At 30.8% G+C, this 18,979-nt stretch overlaps 1 protein-coding gene across 10 annotated transcripts in view; it reads right to left on the reverse strand.

Moving 5' to 3' along the window:
- The window catches only part of KIDINS220 (kinase D interacting substrate 220), a 161,420-nt gene that overhangs the window by 20,279 nt on the left and 122,162 nt on the right, over window positions 1–18,979 (reverse strand). Inside the window, exons 25-28 of one of the 10 annotated variants that reach the window (XM_074209613.1) lie at window positions 17,233–17,346; window positions 16,388–16,444; window positions 12,653–12,688; window positions 11,088–11,117 (exon numbers count right to left, since the gene is read on the reverse strand). The exons of 1 other annotated variant lie outside the window; for it this stretch is intronic. In XM_074209613.1, coding sequence (XP_074065714.1) covers window positions 11,088–11,117; window positions 12,653–12,688; window positions 16,388–16,444; window positions 17,233–17,346 — 237 coding nt within the window. Of the gene's footprint in view, window positions 1–11,087; window positions 11,121–12,652; window positions 12,689–16,387; window positions 16,445–17,232; window positions 17,347–18,979 lie in introns of all 10 variants that reach the window. 8 more of the 10 variants (XM_074209612.1, XM_074209617.1, XM_074209616.1 and 5 more) reach the window with 8 other exon arrangements.

Here is an 18,979-nt window from a genome sequence, read left to right on the forward strand (position 1 = left end):
CTGGATTAAGGACTCACTATTTGACAAAAACTGCTGAGAAAACTGGAAAATATGGCAGAAACTAGGTACAGGTTAACATCTTACAATATATACCAAGATAAAATCAAAATGGATATATGATTTAGATATAAAAGATGACACCATAAGCAAAATAGGTCAGCAAGGAATAGTTTGCCTAGTCAAATCTATGGAGAAAGCAAGAATTCATGACCAAGCAAGAGACAGAGAGCATAATGAAATATAAAATAGATAATTTTGAATATTACTAAAGTTTTTGCACAAAGATAACCAAGGCAACCAAGATTAGAAAAGTAGAAAAAATAATTGTTACAGTAAGAGTCTCTGAAAAAGGTCTCATTTCTTAAATATATATATAGAGAACATTCAAATTTTTAAGAATAAAAGTCATTCTCCAATGGATAAATGGTCAAAGAATGAATAATTATTCAGATGAATAAGTCAGTTATTTAGGTAATATGAAGAAATCCTCTAAAGTATTTTTTTCAAGGCAATGGGGTTAAGTGACTTGCCCAAGGTCACACAGCTGGGCAATTATTGAGTGTCTGAGGCCACATTTGAACTCAGGTCCTCCTGACTCCAGGGCCAGTGCTCTATCCATTGAGCCACTTAGTCACCCCTTATAGTATTTTTGATTAGAGAAATGCAAATTGAAACAACTCTGAGGTACTGCCTCATACCCATCAGATTGGCTAATCAGCCTCAAAGGAAGATGATTAAATATTGGAGAGGGCATGGGAAAACTGGAACTTGACTGGACTATTGGTAAAGCTGTGAACTGATCCAACTATTCTGAAGAGCAATTTGGAACTATGCCCAAAGAGCAATCAAACTATGTATATTCTTTGATCCAGCAATATCACTTCTAGGTCTGTATCCCAAAGAGATCATACAAAAGGGAAAAAGATCCATGGGTACAAACATATTTATAGTAACTGTTTTTATGGTGGCAAAAAATTGAGAATTGAGGGAATGTCCATCAAATGGAAACTGGCTGAACAAATTGTGGCATATGTTGTAATGGAATACTACTGTGCTATAAAAAATGATGAGCAGGCAGATTTCACAAAAACTTGGAAAGACTTACATGAAATGATATGGAATGAGATGAGAAGAACCAGAGAACATTAAACACAGCGAACACTGGACACAGTAACAGCAACACTGTGTGATGATTAACTATGAATGACTTAAGAGTCTTTTCAGAAATACAAAGATCAAGATAATTCCAAAGGGCTCATGATGGATAATACTATTCAAATACAGAGTAAGAATTGATGGAGGGGCGGCTAGGTGGCGCAGTGGATAGAGTACCGGCCCTGGAGTCAGGAGTACCTGAGTTCAAATCTGGCCTCAGACACTTAATAATTACCCAGCTGTGTGGCCTTGGGCAAGCCACTTAACCCCATTGCCTTGCAAAAAATAAAAAAATTAAAAAAAAGAATTGATGGAGTCCGAATGCAGATTAAATCATACTATTTTCACTTTATTTTTGTTTTTTTGTTTTTGGTCTTTCTTCTTTAACAATGTAAAGTGGAATACGGAAATAATTTCCATGATTGCACATAGATAACTATAGCAAATTGCTTTCCATTTTAAGAAGACAGAAGAGAGAAAAATTTGAAGCTAAAAATTTTGTAAAAATGAATGTTAAGGTCTCAGACACTTAATAATTACCTAGCTGTGTGGCCTTGGGCAAGCCACTTAACCCCGTTTGCCTTGCAAAAAAAAAAAGCTAAAAAAATGAATGTTAAAAATTGCCTTCACATAAAACTAGGAAAATAAAATATTATTTAAAAAATAAATAAAAAATAAAGTAAGTTAAGAGAATTATCTAATGTTTGATCTACCTAAAGATTCTAGGTATTGGGCTAACAATCCACTAGACACAGAACATCTCACATAATTTTCTAAAATAAGATCAAAATTAGTTGCGTGGTTTAGAGACAAAGAATGGTATTACAAGCCTATTTAATGGATCAGGGAAATTACTTTTCAGATCTATGGAGAGAGGAAAAAAGTTTGTGACTAAATGAGATAGAAAGGTTTATGGGAAGTAAAATATTTTTATTATTATAAAATTTTAAAAGCTTTATAAAAACAAAATCAATACAGGTAAAATTAGAAGGAAATTGGTAAACTGGGAAAACTCTTTCCTATCAACTTCTCTGAAAATGGTGTTTCAAAAAAAGAGAGAAATGAATCAAATTTCCAAGAGCCACTCCCTAACTGATAAATGGTCAAAAAAAAATCTGATTAAACAATTTTCAGAGGAAAAAACAAAAATATCAAGTCATATGAAAAAAGAAGACCAAAAAAGGAAAATGACAAATGCTGGAGACAACATGGGAAAACAAGAACCTTACTGTACTGTTAGTGTACAACTGTGAACTAATCTAACCACTCTGGAAAACACTTTGGAACTATGCTCAAAAGGCTATTAAATTGTGCATATTCTTTGACTGAGCAATATTGCTTTTGTTGTTTAGTTGTGTCCAATTCTTCATGCCCCATGAATACCAGGCCTTTTTGTTCTCCAATGTCTCTCAAAATCTGTTTGTGCTCATTGTTTGCATAATATTATCTACTGATTTCAACCTCTGCCTTCTCCTTTTCCTTTTGTCTTCAATCTTTCCCAACATTAGGGTCTTTTCCAGTGAATCCTGCTTTCTCATTTTCCAGTCAAAGTACTTAAGCCTTAGTTTCAGTATGTGACGTCCCAGTGAATAGTCTGAATTAATTCCCTTAATTATTGACTGATTTGACCTCCTTGCTGTCCAAAGAACTCTCAAAAGTCTTCTTCCGCACCACAATCTGAAAATATCGATTTTCAGCTTTCCAACTAGAAATATTGACTATGGCTATAATCCAAAGGGATCAAATAAAGAGGAAAAGAACTCAGGTACAAGAATATTATGGCAGTTCTTTTTTTATGGCAGTTCTTTTTATGTGGCTAGGAATTATAAAGCGAAGAGATATTCATTATCTGGGGAAATAGCAGAACAAGTTTTGATTTATGAATGTGATAGAATACTACTGTGCTGTAGGAAATGATGAAGAGTAAAGTTTTAGAAAAGTCTGGGAAGATCGGTATGAACTGATACAAAAGAGAGCGAGAGAATCAGAAAAATAATCTATACAATTACATCAAATATCATAAATAATCAACTTGGAAAAAGCTTAGTAATTTTGATCAATACAGTGACCTATGAGAACTCTAAGGATTCATGATGAAACATGTTAAACATATCCAGATAGAGAAATGACGGGTTAAGAATGTATATGTGACTACTTTTTTTAAAATGTTTTTGCAAGGCAAATGGGGTTAAATGAATTGCCCAAGGCCACACAGCTAGGTAATTATTAAGTGTCTGAGGCTGGATTTGAACTCAGGTACTCCTGACTCCAGGACCAGTGCTTTATCCACTGCACCACCTAGCCGCCCCTGTTAAGAATGCATATGGAAGCATACATTGTTTTTTTTTTCCCTTGGCTTTTTTGGGGACATTTGGGGGTCAGGGAAAAAAAATATGGCTAATGTGGACATTTGTTTTGAACAACTATGAATATATTTGAAATAGTTTTGTTTTTCTTGAATTTTTATTGAGTTGGGGAGGGAAAAACTTTGGAATTGAAAAGACATGTCTCTATGCTTTAAAAAAAATCCTCTTTAATCTTAATCTCTTCCCTCTAAATTTATCTCCAGTTTATCTTGTACACATGCTGCTTGTACAAAGTTGTTTTCAGGCAGTTAGGTAGTACAAAAGATAGCACATCAGACCTGGAATTCTATGTCTTGTTTTCCTCAAGTGTAAAATGAGTTGGAGAAGGAAATGGCAAACTATCCTGCCAAGAAAAATCCAAATGAGGTCATGAAGAGTCAGACACAATTGAAAAACAACAATAACAAAGTTGTATTACATATTGTCTACTCTAAGATTCACTGATCGAACTATTTATTTTTACTTTAATTGTATTTCCAGTGCTTAAAAAAATCTAGATGACTGAAATAAGATTACATAACTCGTAGATAATAATAAATATAATTTATAATTATTATTTCACATAAAATTTTAGGAAAGAAAATATGGGAGTATATCCTGGTATTACTGATAGTAATGTATCTTAATAGCTGTGTGGCTCTAGGGATCTCTTTACTTCAACTGTAAAATGAGTCTTCACCAGATGATCCTCAAGGTTTTTTTTCCCCCAGTATATAATATATAGAAAGGGTAGGAGCTAGATCTGTGATTTCACTAGTATAGATAAATCTCAATGAGAAATATAGTCTGGGACATTCTCTAGTTAACATTCCATGTTGTATTACTCCTCTTCCCTTTGCATCCCTGGCCTCACGGTGTAACAGAAAGTTGTCCATCAACAATGGAACAAGAACTAATTAAGAATTGTACACAGTGGAATATAGATAACTCTACTTAAAATATAAATATTACTACTGAAAATAGATACCAGTATTTAGTCTGCTCTAATGCTTCCACTATAGTTAACCGAACTACATGGATACAATATATATTATTGTTACCAGAGACTCCACCTAATCAGCATCCTCCTTCAGGAGTACGAGTTCATAAAATTGTACTTTATTATAATGTGTCTTTCCCCACCTTTATTGTCCTCTAATAGATTTAAAAGAGGCTGGTATGACACTCTACTTGGTGGAGCTGGAACAGGTTTGGGTATAGTAAATTCTATAGATCTTGAGACCTTGTCCAGCAGACTGTGCAGTGCTGGACAAGATGTATCTCAAGCTTTAACAATTAATGCTAACTGGTTGCCCACAACGATACTGCCACACCAACATACTTTAAAATACCAAGGCCAATTCTTACAAATTTTTAATGATAGCATTCTAGCTAATATACAGATGGATACCCAGATAAGTGCCCTGTTTAATTGGACCAAATGTTCTTTACAAAACATGTATGCTCAAAGGTTGTTACAAGAGGGAGATACTCACATTTGGGACAGTGTAATGGTTAAATATTGGAAACAAATTAAACCTGAACGAGCTCGATGTACTCCCCTTTGGTGTAGTGGGACTGTAGTATATTATCAAGTTCATATGTGGAAAATTATGTGTCAATTCCATGTGATTCCTTTTGGTTACATGATTATTTTGCTTTGCCACATGTATATAGCAACTATGTAGATCAAGACAATGTAACTCATACTTTACAGGACTGTACTTTCACTAACCAAGGTATTGTGTGTGGGATGATGACCTGGCAGATGGAGCCCTGCCTTCTCTCACACTCCTCTAACCTATGTGACTGAACTGTATATCCTCTTTCTAATTTTTCAATGTTATATGAAATATCTTCCCAATACATTTTTTTAACCTCTAATAATAGTACTGATTTAGCCTCTGTCTCACAGAAACCCCCTTTTTCTGGATGTCTTGGTAACATCTCTTTCCTACACTGGCAGGGTGACGATTTTTACTTTTCCCCTGATACAGATGTTATTAAGAATTTGACTTGGGTACCCAAATTGTTACCTTTTCCCTATACTTCTTTATACTAAATATGTTAACAGTTTAGCTATTCCTATATTATTATGCATTTGTAATTGTTATAATCAGTTTACTCCCATAGACCCATCCACATACATTTCTCGTGACCTTAAGGCCAAATAAGAAAATGAAATTCTTATATGAGTAAGTGCTCTCGAGCCTGTATGAGAATGTGTCCTTCCACCCTGGAACATGTCCTATGTGATTTGACTGTGTTCTTAGAGTCCCAGGAACTAGACATTCCTTGGAACACAAACAGTACTGAAAAGAACTGGCTATTCTCACAGTACTGACCTTAATTATGTTGTGTCTTGCGGCCCCATATGACATCTTCCTAATGTCATAACACTTAGTGACTTCCTACATTCATGATAAGAACTCTGCGATCCTTTCCAATTGAATTTGGCAACAAACCTTTGTTTTCCCCTAATAAATATCCTAAGACTCCAATCATTCATTATGATGATGATGATGAAGAAGAAGGAGAAGAAGCAGAAGAAGCAGAAGAAAAGGAATCCCACCCATGGAGAAGACATTCTGCCTGGTGCTCCCCCAAATTGGTGACGTTTTCTTTCCCATTCGGGACTCTCTCTCGAATTGGTGATGTTTTCTTTATCTTTCTCTTCTACTTTTGTTATAGTATTAATAATCCTTTCTTATATGTATATATCTTATTTGCTGTATTGAATATATTTTAAGCAATCTATTCCTCACATTATTAAAATACTTTCATTTTCAACTACCTGAGAGCGTCACTTACAGGAATGAATCCAAACCTCATTAAAATCACAATACACCATGCCATGGTGTTTCTCACCTGGCATTCTGTAATCTTAGTATGTGATAGAACTATAAAGACATACAATGTTTACATATTCCAATTATTTTTCATATATCGTTTTAACCTACAAAATACATATAACTTAAATCTTGATATTTTAGCTTTTGTCCTTTTTATGTAGAATTAAAATTGTCTATTTTGAGACAAAATGGACACATGTCCACAAAAGAATTATAGTGTTAATAAAATAATTGCATGAAATATATTCCAGTTATGAATCACAGAGAAAAGGGAAGTTTTACTCATTCAAAAATTTATATAATTTCTAATCTCATAGGAATGCATAGAAGTTGTTTTAATGATTAGGAATGAAATTTTATTACTTTTACTCTAATTCACTAGAGAATTGCATATTTGTAAAAAAGCAATCATTAAGTGTTTACAATATGTCAAGCACTGTGCTACGTAAGCACTGTGGATACAAAAAAGGGCAAATATAGAAACTTAGCTAAAATTCTAATGAGCGTAACAAGAAGAAAACAATTAGGTATGTGGTGGTATCTCTGAGTTCTTTTAATTTGCATTTCCCTAATCAATGATGATTTAGAGCATTTTTTCATATGACTATAGACATCTTTAATTAATTTGTCTGAAAACTGATTGTTCATATTCTTGGTCAACATGGTTTTATGATACACATCTTTTCTGTGTAATGTGCTAATTTCTGGGGATACAAAGAGAAAGAAATGTGAACTGTTTATCTATACCTAGTTTGTGCCAAATTGTTTTATAATTTTCTGAACAGTTTATGTTGAATAGTGAACTTTTATCCTAAAAGTCTGATTTTGGGGTTCATCAAAAAGTTGGATTACTAAGTTAATTTACTACTAAAAATATTTTGTAGAACTAAAAAATAATAACAAAATTCATTTTGGAAGAACAAAAGGTTGAGAATATCAAGGGAATTAATGAAAAAAATTGAAGGAAGTTGACCGAAGCATACCAGATTTCAAGCCATATCATAAAGCAGTAATCACAAAACAATCTGGTACTAAAAGAAATGAGTGATACATCAGTGGAATAGACTAGATATACCAAAATAAAGTATAAATGGATACATGTTTTAAAAATAAAGGAGGATACCATGGACAACTTAGGGAAGCACAGAATAGTTTACCTGTCAGATCTTTGGATAAGACAAGAATCTATGACCAATGAGATCAAGAGCACCACAAAATGTAAAATGGATATATGTAAAATTGCACAAATGTACCTGTGCAGTAAAGATTAGAAGGAAAGCAGAAAGTTTGAAATTTTTTTTACATCAAATTTCTCTAATAAAGACCTCATTGCTCAATAGAGAACTGAGTCAAATTTATAAAAATGGTCAAAGGATATGAATAGGTAGTTTTCAAAGAAATCAAATATACAGTTATATGAAAAAAGTTCTATATACTGATTGGAGAAAGGAAAATTAAAACAACTCTGAGGTACTATCTAACATCTAACAGAATGGCTAATATTTCAGAAAAGGAAAATGACAAATATTAAGAGAGGATAAGGGAAAATTGAGACACTAATGCACTGTTTGTGATGATGTTTGTCCTTTATTTTTGAAGAATACCATGACATCAAGGAGATGATACCATGAGATGCAGGTAAATAGTATTTGAGAGAGGGAGTTCTTTGCAAAGTCACCAACCTTTCTCTTCTGGAGTCATCTGAGTCCAGTGGACAGATAAGGATCAGAATTGGATGCAAAGTGATCAAGGGTAAGTGACATACCTAAGGTCACAAAGTTATAGCAAGTGTCTGAGGTCAAATTTGAACTAGGTCCTCCTGACTTCAGGGCTGGTGGTTTATCCACTGGGTTATCTAGCTTCCTGAACTAACTGGAACTACAACCAGAGGACAATAAATCTGTGTCTATCCTTTGACCTAGCAATACCCTTACTAGGCTGTATCCCAAGGAGATGTAAAAAAGAGAGAGAAGTTTTTGTTGTGACAAGGAATTAGAAATTAAGGGGATGAATGTCCATCAATTGTGAAATGGCTGAACAAGTTGTGGTATATGATTATGATGGAACACTATTGTGATATAAGAAATGATGAATAAGATGCTCTCAGAAAAACCTGAAATGACTTACACGAACTGATGTTATTTGACAAGAGCAGAATTAGGAGAACAATGTACATAAAACAGCAATGTAATATAATGAATGACTTGGTTATTCTTAGCTATACAATGTTCCAAGACAATTTCAAAGGATTTATATTGAAAAATAATCTCTTACCTCCAGAGAAAGAACTAATTAACTCTGAATACAGATCAAAATTTTCACTTTATGTTTTTGTGGGTTTTTTTTTTGCTTATTTCCTTTCACAACATGACTAATATGCAAATATGTTTTGCATGACTGCACATGTATAAATAACCTACATCAAATTGCTTACCATATCAAGGTGGAGGGAAAGAAGGGAGGTAAATAGAGAATTGGGAACTCAAAATTTAAAAAAAAGACTTTAATTTTAGTTACAACTTGGAAAAATAAAATATTAATTAAAAATATATTCAAATAAGACACTGCATTGAGGTGTTTTTAGGCTGGAGTTTTCTTGTTTTAAATTATGTTTGTTTATTTTTTGCAAGGCCATGGGGTTAAGTGGCTTGCCAAAGGCCACACAGCTAGGTAATTATTAAGTGTCTGAGGCCGGATTTGAACTCAGGTATTCCTGACTCCAGGGCTGGTGCTCTATCCACTGCACCACCTAACTGCCCCTTGTTTTATATTATTTATAAAAATAACTTTGTTTTTCAAATAAAAATTAACTGTATTGTTACAAAGTGATGCTATAGAAATAGTCATTCTGGAAAATATGTTGTATAAGAGAACTAGAAATGAATGCTAATTAACTGAGAAAAAGCTGAATCAAATATGATATGTGGATATAATAGAATATTAGTATGCCATGAAAATAATGAAAGGGATAGTTTCAGCAAAACCTCAGAAGACTTGTATGAATTGATATACAGTAAAGTGAATAGAAACAGGGCAACAGTGTACATAAATACAACTCTGAAAGATTTAAGAACTCTGACCAACGTAATCATAGATCATAATACCAAAGAAATGATGAAACATGAACATTCATGACAGAGGGACTTAAAGAGTACAGAATGAGGCATATTTATCAGTCATGATTAATGCAGACATTTGCTATTTTCAGTCATTCATATTTATTAAAAAAGGTTTTGTTTTCCTTTTTCTTTCCTTTGCTGTTTTTCTGCTGAGCGAATGGTAGAGAGTAGGAGGGAGAAAAAGTAATTTTTGTTAAATGAAAAGAATAAACTTAAATTTAAAACCAAAGCAGTCATTCCAACTCTCTCAGTTATTCATTCACTTCAAATTTTACTTTTTCAGAGAAGTAGCAACCTTTAAGAAAAATAAAAAAATATTTTATAAAAGAAATTTTTAAAAAAATAATAAAAAATAAAAGGAAGAAGGTACTAAAAACTCACATTGTACCATCTTAGCTTAAGAAACTATTGAGCAATTTAAAAAATCTAACACTATAATTTTTTTTTTTAGGTTTTTGCAAGGCAAATGGGGTTAAGTGGCTTGCCCAAGGCCACACAGCTAGGTAATTATTAAGTGTCTGAGACTGGATTTGAACCCAGGTACTCCAGACACTAAGGTCGGTGCTTTATCCACTATGCCACCTAGCTGCCCCAACATTGTAATTTTTAACAATTTATGTGCCATATTCAAAATTTATCCATATGAACAATAAAAATTCTGCTTATTTAAAATTAAAGATATATTTGAAAAATCTGCGATCAATAACTGCAATTTCTTTGAATTTTAACTACAAAATCTCTTTTATAACAATAATCACAGATCACGATTATCCCAAAATAGATCTTGAAAATAACAATAACCTACATTATTATGTTTTTTGGTAGAGTGAACAGTATATATAGAGTAAAAAAAAAATCTGAATTCAAATCTTTCCCTCGAAACTTTCCTACAAAAAAGGGCAGGTAGTTAATTTCTCAATTTCTTTCTCTGTATTATCTACATCACAAGGTTGCTATATAAAGAAAGATTTTTGTAAACCTCAAAGCACTACATAAATGTTATCATTGGTGGAAAACTTAGAAAGTGAAAAAAAGTATTCAAGTGTCAATAACCATAGCTAATTTAATTTTTTCCAAAGGGTGTTTCAATTATTTTCAGATTAATAATATTTAAATGTATTATTTCATACTGAATATATTTCAATGGGAAAACTGAAATTCAATGGAAAAGCTTATTTGAAGTCATCATGTATTAGTTGCAAAAAGAAAATTATTTTAAAACTAAATGCATAAAAATCAGCATGTTGGAATTATTTGTTAAAATGTAAACTTCAAAAAGTTGCACACAAATTTGAATTGTTTTCATAAAAGCAGCACCTACATTCTTTTGAAGGGCTTGGTATTTTTAAAAAAGTCAAATTACTGTCTAGATAATGTATTTTGTGTCAAAACATGTTTTGACATAATATTAAATTTAATTTTATTTATTAAATATGCTTAGGAATCACTAGCCAGAAATTTATGCCATGCAGAAAGCTAAAAGCAGTTTCTCAAACTAAACAAAATTATCAAAATGAGCATTAGTTTATTTTCAGCCCAGCATGAATGTGACAAGAATAGGCTCTATACAATTCTAATAAGCTAAGTGAATGAGAATTCACAAAAAGTTGCTGTACCTGTCTCTGTTTGTTAAACCCAGATTTACACTGCTTTAAGAAAGGAATAAAACAGAATGAAAATAATAATATGAAAACATCAAAAATACATGTAATAACTAATATAGATAGTTATACTTGTACCATTCATTTTATTAAAAAAAAAAACCCCAAAATACTGGAATCTAACTCTGTAACAATATATTATACCTCATCATTATTAGATAGATATACAATACTGACATATGCTGGTTTTAGACATTTAATGTGAAGTGAAATTCAGATGTATTTTTCAAACTTCATAATTTGCCAATTACTAAATGTAATTACCAAATTACAGTTTGAAATTAATAAAGAACATCTCCCTAATTTCAGAAATCACAGTTGAGGGGTATTTACCATTTTTAAATTTCTTTCTAACACAAATACTCTATTATTTTGCCAGGGGTAACATATAAAATTATTTAACTCAAATAAACATTATATAACACAACATGTTAAAGAACATAGTTTAAAGAAAGTACTCTGTTATTTTATAATAGGTTTGCAGAGAATGAGGAATAACCCTAAACTATGAAACTTTAAGGAAAAACTGCATGCAATAAGAAACTGAATTATGGGAAGCACTGATATGCTATTTTTTAATGTGTTTATAATAATTCAAATTTTTTAAATTCTAATTAAAAGTAAAAACATGCCACCATTACTATTATTATCAAATATTGCAGGTGTTAAGACATTCCAGAACAATTTGTACTGATGTTAATAAATAAAATTAGTTGAAAAGTATTAACTATTAAAGCTGATTTACTCCTTTCTTGCAGTATGGTTCTACTAATTTCATATTTCTATCTGAAGTAGCCAAAATTGAGTATTTTAAACTACACAAAATGGTTGAGAGAGCAACTGAACCTGGATACTTTAAGAGTAGAAACTGATATTTTTCTATAAGGATACAACTTAGTAAAAAAATGTAGGAAAATGTGGCTTTGCTACTTCAAATCAAATGATAGTTACAAATGAAATACTAATTGGCAGGTGGAGGACCAATAGATAAGCTCCATTGAACATAAATTTGTAAAGTTTGTTTTCAAGATCATCTTTTGAAAATCATTGAACTTCTAATAAAACTTCAATGAAATTAATTTTATCATTTGTTTTTGATAATTATAATACTTAGGCATTTAAACTAATATATATGTACATGTATGTATATATGTATATAAAGGTTTACCTATATATGTATTGCTGCTATGTACTCAAAACCTTTCCACTAAAATATTTAAGTGATATAGTTAAGGATATAACATGATTTTATTTTAAAGTTCTAAGCTGGAATACAATACTATAATGTTAATTTTTTAAAAGTTATCCTTCAAAGGACAAAAAAAAGAATAACTTACTGGATCTTTAACCACGCTAAAAAAACGAGGGCAGGTCAGGGAATTACTCCTGAAAGATTTTTTCAATTATTCTCATTTTTAAAGCTGACTCAGAAAATGACAAGAATTGTTGAGTAGTAGACAACATGAGCAGTGTCACTAAATAGGCTTTTTAAACAGTTCTGAATGCACCTTTTTCCTTACCCATGGCATCTTTATTGTTCTTGTCTTGAGCTCCTCCTAAGCAGAGATAATAAAAAAGTATGGTTTGGATATAAGGACAAAAGTTCTTTTAAAAGCAGGCTAGGATGGACAAAGGAATATATAGATAATTCCTCAATTTACACCATTTCACAATTAAGCCTTCTATTTGTTTGAAACTTACTAATTAAATATCTCTTTATTCTAATTTAAACTATCATGTGAACATAAAGGCATAATATTTTTCTTTACTTAGACAAGCTTACTATTTCTTTGTGATATATACTGAAGTTCCTTTTATTACTATTCTAAAGACTTGCTAATTGTTTTTATGTTTTTGGTTGTCATTAAGTAGAACGTAATGTTGATAGCTATTAAACTGTGAAAGAGGCATTGACAATAAATATAACTGATTGATTTTATAGCACATTCTTTTCCTGGTGCCCTTTATTTGGTCTGAAATGAGCAACTTTACTTTGAAATGATTTAGCAATTAATCAAAGACTAGAGCAGTTTTTACCTTTTAAAATTCAATAAATGAGAGAAGTAACATTACCATTATCAACAATAAGAATGTACTGAAAACTCAACTGAGCAAGTTGAGAGTATAGCTCAAAACAATTTATGGAATGATTCTCAATGTCTTTACTTACTACAAGAAAATTTACTGCAAGGAATATAATGTATTTGGATTCAAATTACTTTTTTCCACTTTTTTTTTTTAAGGTTTTTGCAAGGCAAATGGGGTTAAGTGGCTTGCCCAAGGTCACACAGCTAGGTAATTATTAAGTGTCTGAGACCGGATTTGAACCCAGGTACTCCTGACTCCAAGGCTGGTGCTTTATCCACTACGCCACCTAGCCACCCTTGGATTCAAATTAAATTGGGAATCATTATTTAAGAGACAAAGACCATCCAAGTTACTAATGGATGACCTTTGAATATTGATAACATATTATTTACTCCAGTAAAATAAGTGAGGAATTAAAAAAATCTACTACATTTATCCATGACAAGTGATAAACTGCTACCTGTTTCAGGCAGGGTAGCTTATTTGTGATATCTATGAGAGAAGGGGTAACAAGAATTGCTTTTAATAAGATGGCATGGCTAAGTTAAAATCTCTACTAATGTATTTCATATCCACAAAAGTGCACTGAGGTAGGTACCATTTTCTAGTAATTATATCCTACAAAAAATATCATTACCAGGCTTCAGGGTAATAAATATTTTGGTCATAGCACTTCTTAAAGCCTTTAGACTAAGTCATAGATGGATTGAAATATTTTTCAGAGTAAGTTCCCACACCCACATTTTAGTACTGATATACTAAAGAAGTGTATTCCTTATGGGCAGGGGCCAAGTCAATTTAAATTCTTATATCCTGAGAACTTAGCAAAGTATTTGGCACAAAGATAGTGGTTAAAGAATGTTTTCTGCTAATTGTGAACAATATATATACAAAGCTCATTTTATAGAAGCTGAGATCTAATCTTACTATTAAAAATTAATATAGAGCTTTAGAATTACTTTATTTTCTTCTCTCACTATTGACTCATTTTTAATTTAATCCCTGATCTGTAATACATTTAACACTTTTCCTAAGAAAATATAATTTAAAATAATCCATTTCTAACATGATTTTCAAGAATGAAGTATATTAAAAATCTTGGTTCTTTATAAATATTACTTTTAGTTAATACCTATATTTTGAAATTCTTTTATGTTGTTTTGGTTAGAAGATTACAGAAAAAAAATCCTTGTTGATTTCTTTTCAGTTTAAGTCCTCAAAAATTGAACTATGTCTTCATTTATTTTCACTAATTAGTCCTGTAGCCTATAAAAAAATCAATCATATACTGTTGTATTTGTTACTTTCTTATAAAAGCAAAGCATTCATTTACTAGGCATATGACTGTACTGTCTTTTAATATTTTAAGTAGTAAAATAGTATAGCAAATTTATACTATAAACATAGGGAGATATATATGGGTATATGAATCAATTCTTGTTTAGTGCCTTTTAAACATTTCACTGGGATTAAAATTTCTCCTTCCTCAAAAAGGAGCTTTGAAGACTATCCCTGTATGGAAGATCACAGAATAGCTCTACAGAATTCTCTAGATATTAAAGTTTTTATACATCATTTAGAGCAAAACACTAATGAATTTAGCATGTTGTGGTTATTTCAACTCTTAAGCTGGTCACAGTATATCCTAACATCCTTAACAGTTGTGATGAAATCTGATAGGTGACTTAACCTTCAAGGGAAAAATTAGTTTCATCATCAATGTTTAGGCACACACAACAAATAATGTCATTAGTTAGCAGACTGATATTATTGAAGGGAGTTAACACTACTATAACAAACTTGGGTTATCACCAATTGACAAAACAAGGGGACCTAATGATATTACAGCGAAGAACTGACATTCTACACTGAAATTTGGTTATGATGCATTCATGATATTAACAAAATTGGTCAGGGTAATATTATGCAGAATATGCTTGTGTCTGATTTTCATAAATATTTCACAAGATTATTCTAGCACAAAGAATAACATTTGAATGCAAGAATATATGCAATAAAGACTCACTGAGTAAAAGTTATCATGGTACATAGGATCAATTGACCTATCAATGAAAAACTCTCAATATATTTCAATAGAATTGTAGGCTAATGTGTTCATCATTTGTGGCTAATTGAAAAGATATAAATATATCTACTAAAATATTATTGATTAAGAAGAATACTTCCATTAATATAAATTATAATCTTAATTGTTGACATTCATAAGTATGTAGGAATTCAGGAAAGAATTCACTAAATTAATTCAATCAACTGTCCCACATTTTAAGAGAGCTTTAGAACAAAGACTAATCATACTTACATGTGCAATAGTGTACTATGAAATAAAATAAAATACTAAGGTGCACATGGAATGAAACTGAATTCAAAAGAGCTCTGAATTTCATTATATATGGTATTTATTCTGAAGTTCTTATGCTGAATCAATGTCTTATTGAATACAAGGGCACAAGAAAACTCTTTCATTAAAATTTCTGGTACCTGAAAAGAACTCATATCTTAACATGTTAGATAAAAATTATTATTAGTTCTTTTATGATATCTTGTGTGTCTAGCAGCATATTTATTTTACTTTCTATAGTCTATGGTTTACTGTAGAAAAGAAAGTAATATGGTATTTATGGTTGTGTACAAATAGCAGACATGGGTTTAAGGAAGAGATAATGATATCATTCCAATTTTAACATTACTCTAAAATGATTATTTTAGATATTTTAAAGCAAAATTCTTCTATCTAGCAACATGATTGTAGTGATGAAGACTACAGGAAAATGATAAATCTTAGCTTAGTTATGAAAGATTTAGTTCTAAAGAATTAGGAATGTACAAGAGTTCTTACAAATTGGTGATGAACTACTGATGAAAATTGCAAAAATAAAAATAGAAAACTGTAAAAAATACATTTTATGGCAATTCAAGAAGGGGAAAGGTGAGGCAAAGAAAAGTCACAAGGGATAAATAAACACACTAGTTCTTATATTTATAAAAAAAGCTATACTTATTAGTGTTTAGCTACTCTATGCTAGTTATCCATCACAACACAAATGCAGTGTTAGTGAATTGCTAAAATTACAATTAATATAAGATCATTACTGTTGAAAAGCAATGAGATGCTAGAGTTCCACACCACATGACTACTCAGCTATTACCATTGAGGAGTCTGTGGGTGAAGAAAGCCCCTCAGCAGCATCCTCCTTGATAACTTCCTAACAACACAACAAAACAATACAATATGGGTGAATCAATTAAGATTTGAACTAAAATTCGACAATGAATGAAAATGATGTTCAAGAGTATCATAAAATTAAGTTAACATTTTATAGATGTGTTTTTAAAAAATTCAATAGTCTTTTCTGATAGAAACATTTTAGAATTTAAATGCCAGATTAATTAATTTTTCTGAGTTCTAAATCTTTTCAGAAAAATTTAGTTAAGAGGGAAGTATATTTGTCTTTTAAATAGATATGTAATGGTAGTTCTTTTGAAATTATTTAAATTTGAATAAAACATTATCTTAAAGGATGGGAAAGTCTAATCAAATACAAAATGTATTTTGTTTTATCTGATTTTCTTATATTTTTAAAAATAATTTTAATTAACTTAATATATACTTTAGACCTTTCAACACCTCTCATTTACATAACATAGTAAGTACTTTTGGATATTTTATATTCATGTCTACTGAAAATCAAATTAGAATTCATAGATGGCAATGTTCATTAAAAATATAGGAACTACATACCATACTATTATAAAACAGAAGACTATGACTACAAACAAGTTAACATTCACTAACAAAAAGTAATTTTTCCTTCTAATTAGTTACTAATTAAAAATAAACAAAATATATTTTGCATTAGCAATATCTTAGTAATTCTTAGATATTTATTAAATAATTTTTATTATTTATACTGAAAGGAAATTATCAGACTTATTTTTTAAGGTCATTTATATGTATCTAGATCAGTATTTTCATTACTCTTCACATACTTACTAGGACACTGTTCTGATCTCTGGAAAAATTCGTTTTTACAGATGAACGTGGGATGAGATGTTGGAAACTGCCAGGGTAATACCTTGGCGGGTAAACATATGGGACAAAGAATGGCTATGGAAAGAAACATGTAACAAAAAAGGGGGATAAACAATTACAAAAATCAAATTATATTATGATCAAAAGAAACTTATCAATCCAACAAAATGCAATTCCTCTTTCTTAAGCCAATGTGAAAATAATAAACAACCCCTAAAAAAAGCTTTACTTATTTTGCACAAATCATATTGTAGTAAAAACAAATTTAGGTATGTGGAATTATTCAAATTTTTTCTTTGTTCAACCAACACAAAATATACAATATTTTTTTAAAAGTTAAATTTTTGGCTCCTTTTTTCTGCCAGTAAACAAAATACACAATACAACCAATTCACAACTAAATAGTAATTTTATACAGAAAATGCTACCAAATGGATTACCTAAGTCATTATTCAAGGTAGTTTTACTACTCTAATAAGCCAAAAAAAAGACTTCAGCTATGTGATAACCCTGTTAGTAACCTGAAGGACAGCATTATATTAAGATATTTATTAATAATATATTATTAGCAATATTTTATTTTAAGTATATTATTTCAAAGTTGGAACACAAATGCTTGGCTAAAATTTTATGTCATTATAATTAGATAAAATAAAGTTTTATTTAAAAATTTCTCACCAGCTATAGTATATATACACATAAAAATTCATCAATTTTAATTACTTTAAATAAAAGTTTAATATAAGTTTCTGGAACTTATCTAGTTTTTTTTTAGTCCCAAGACTATTATTTTGCTTTCCTTATCAAGGTCAAAAAAGGTATTTAATGTAAGTTTAACATAAGTTTCTGGATCTTAACTAGTTTTTTAGTCCCAAGACTGTTATTTTGCTTTCCCATCAAGATCAAAAAAGGTAATTCCTCAGAAGAACGGGCCAAAAACACTAAAATTTTAAGAAAACAATAGAAATTAATGTTAGTGAATACTCAGCCTAGTTAACTCTCTATTATTATTCTCTCATTTTTCTCTTTTAAAAGATGTTTCTGAATCTCTTTTAACTTGAATCTAAATGTCAACTGATGTAACCTGTGCTAAAGAATTTTGACCAGTAGATGATTTAATATAAAATTTCCATTAAACGAAAACAGCACAGAAACAGGACTTCTGATTGTCAAACTGCTGTTTTATTTTAATTTTATTATGATGAAAACTACTGCATTAAAATTTCACTTAATTTATTTCTATTCCAGTAATCAAGACTACTGACAAAAGATGTTTGTGGTCAATGACCTTAACAACTACATATTCAATTTTATTTGGGCCTTCTTTTCTTCAATAAATATTATAAAAATGCTTCATAAAATTTTACTGTGCATTCTTTACATTAAACAGTCCTTTCATATCATTCTAAATATAATGCATTTTGGTATTGGCCCAATGGCCTATCAGTAATGGCCCAAGGTAGTGGTAGAACCCAAACTCAGCACGGAGGCTGTTGAAGATAATTGTTGCCATCACAAAGCATAAATTTACCAAATCTGCCTGATGCAAGAACTATGTTTAGGTTGACTAATCAACAATAGATGGGGCTTTCTTCTTCAATTTGGTAGTGTATGATCAATCTTGTTTGAATTTATTTAAGCTGGATTCCATTTCTCCAGTCATCAATTCCCTAGTGCATCCAAAGTCAAGGCAACCTTCTAGAAAGTA

This window comes from Macrotis lagotis, chromosome 1 (genome assembly GCF_037893015.1).
Source record: "Macrotis lagotis isolate mMagLag1 chromosome 1, bilby.v1.9.chrom.fasta, whole genome shotgun sequence".
NCBI classification, from domain to species: Eukaryota; Metazoa; Chordata; class Mammalia; order Peramelemorphia; family Peramelidae; genus Macrotis; species Macrotis lagotis.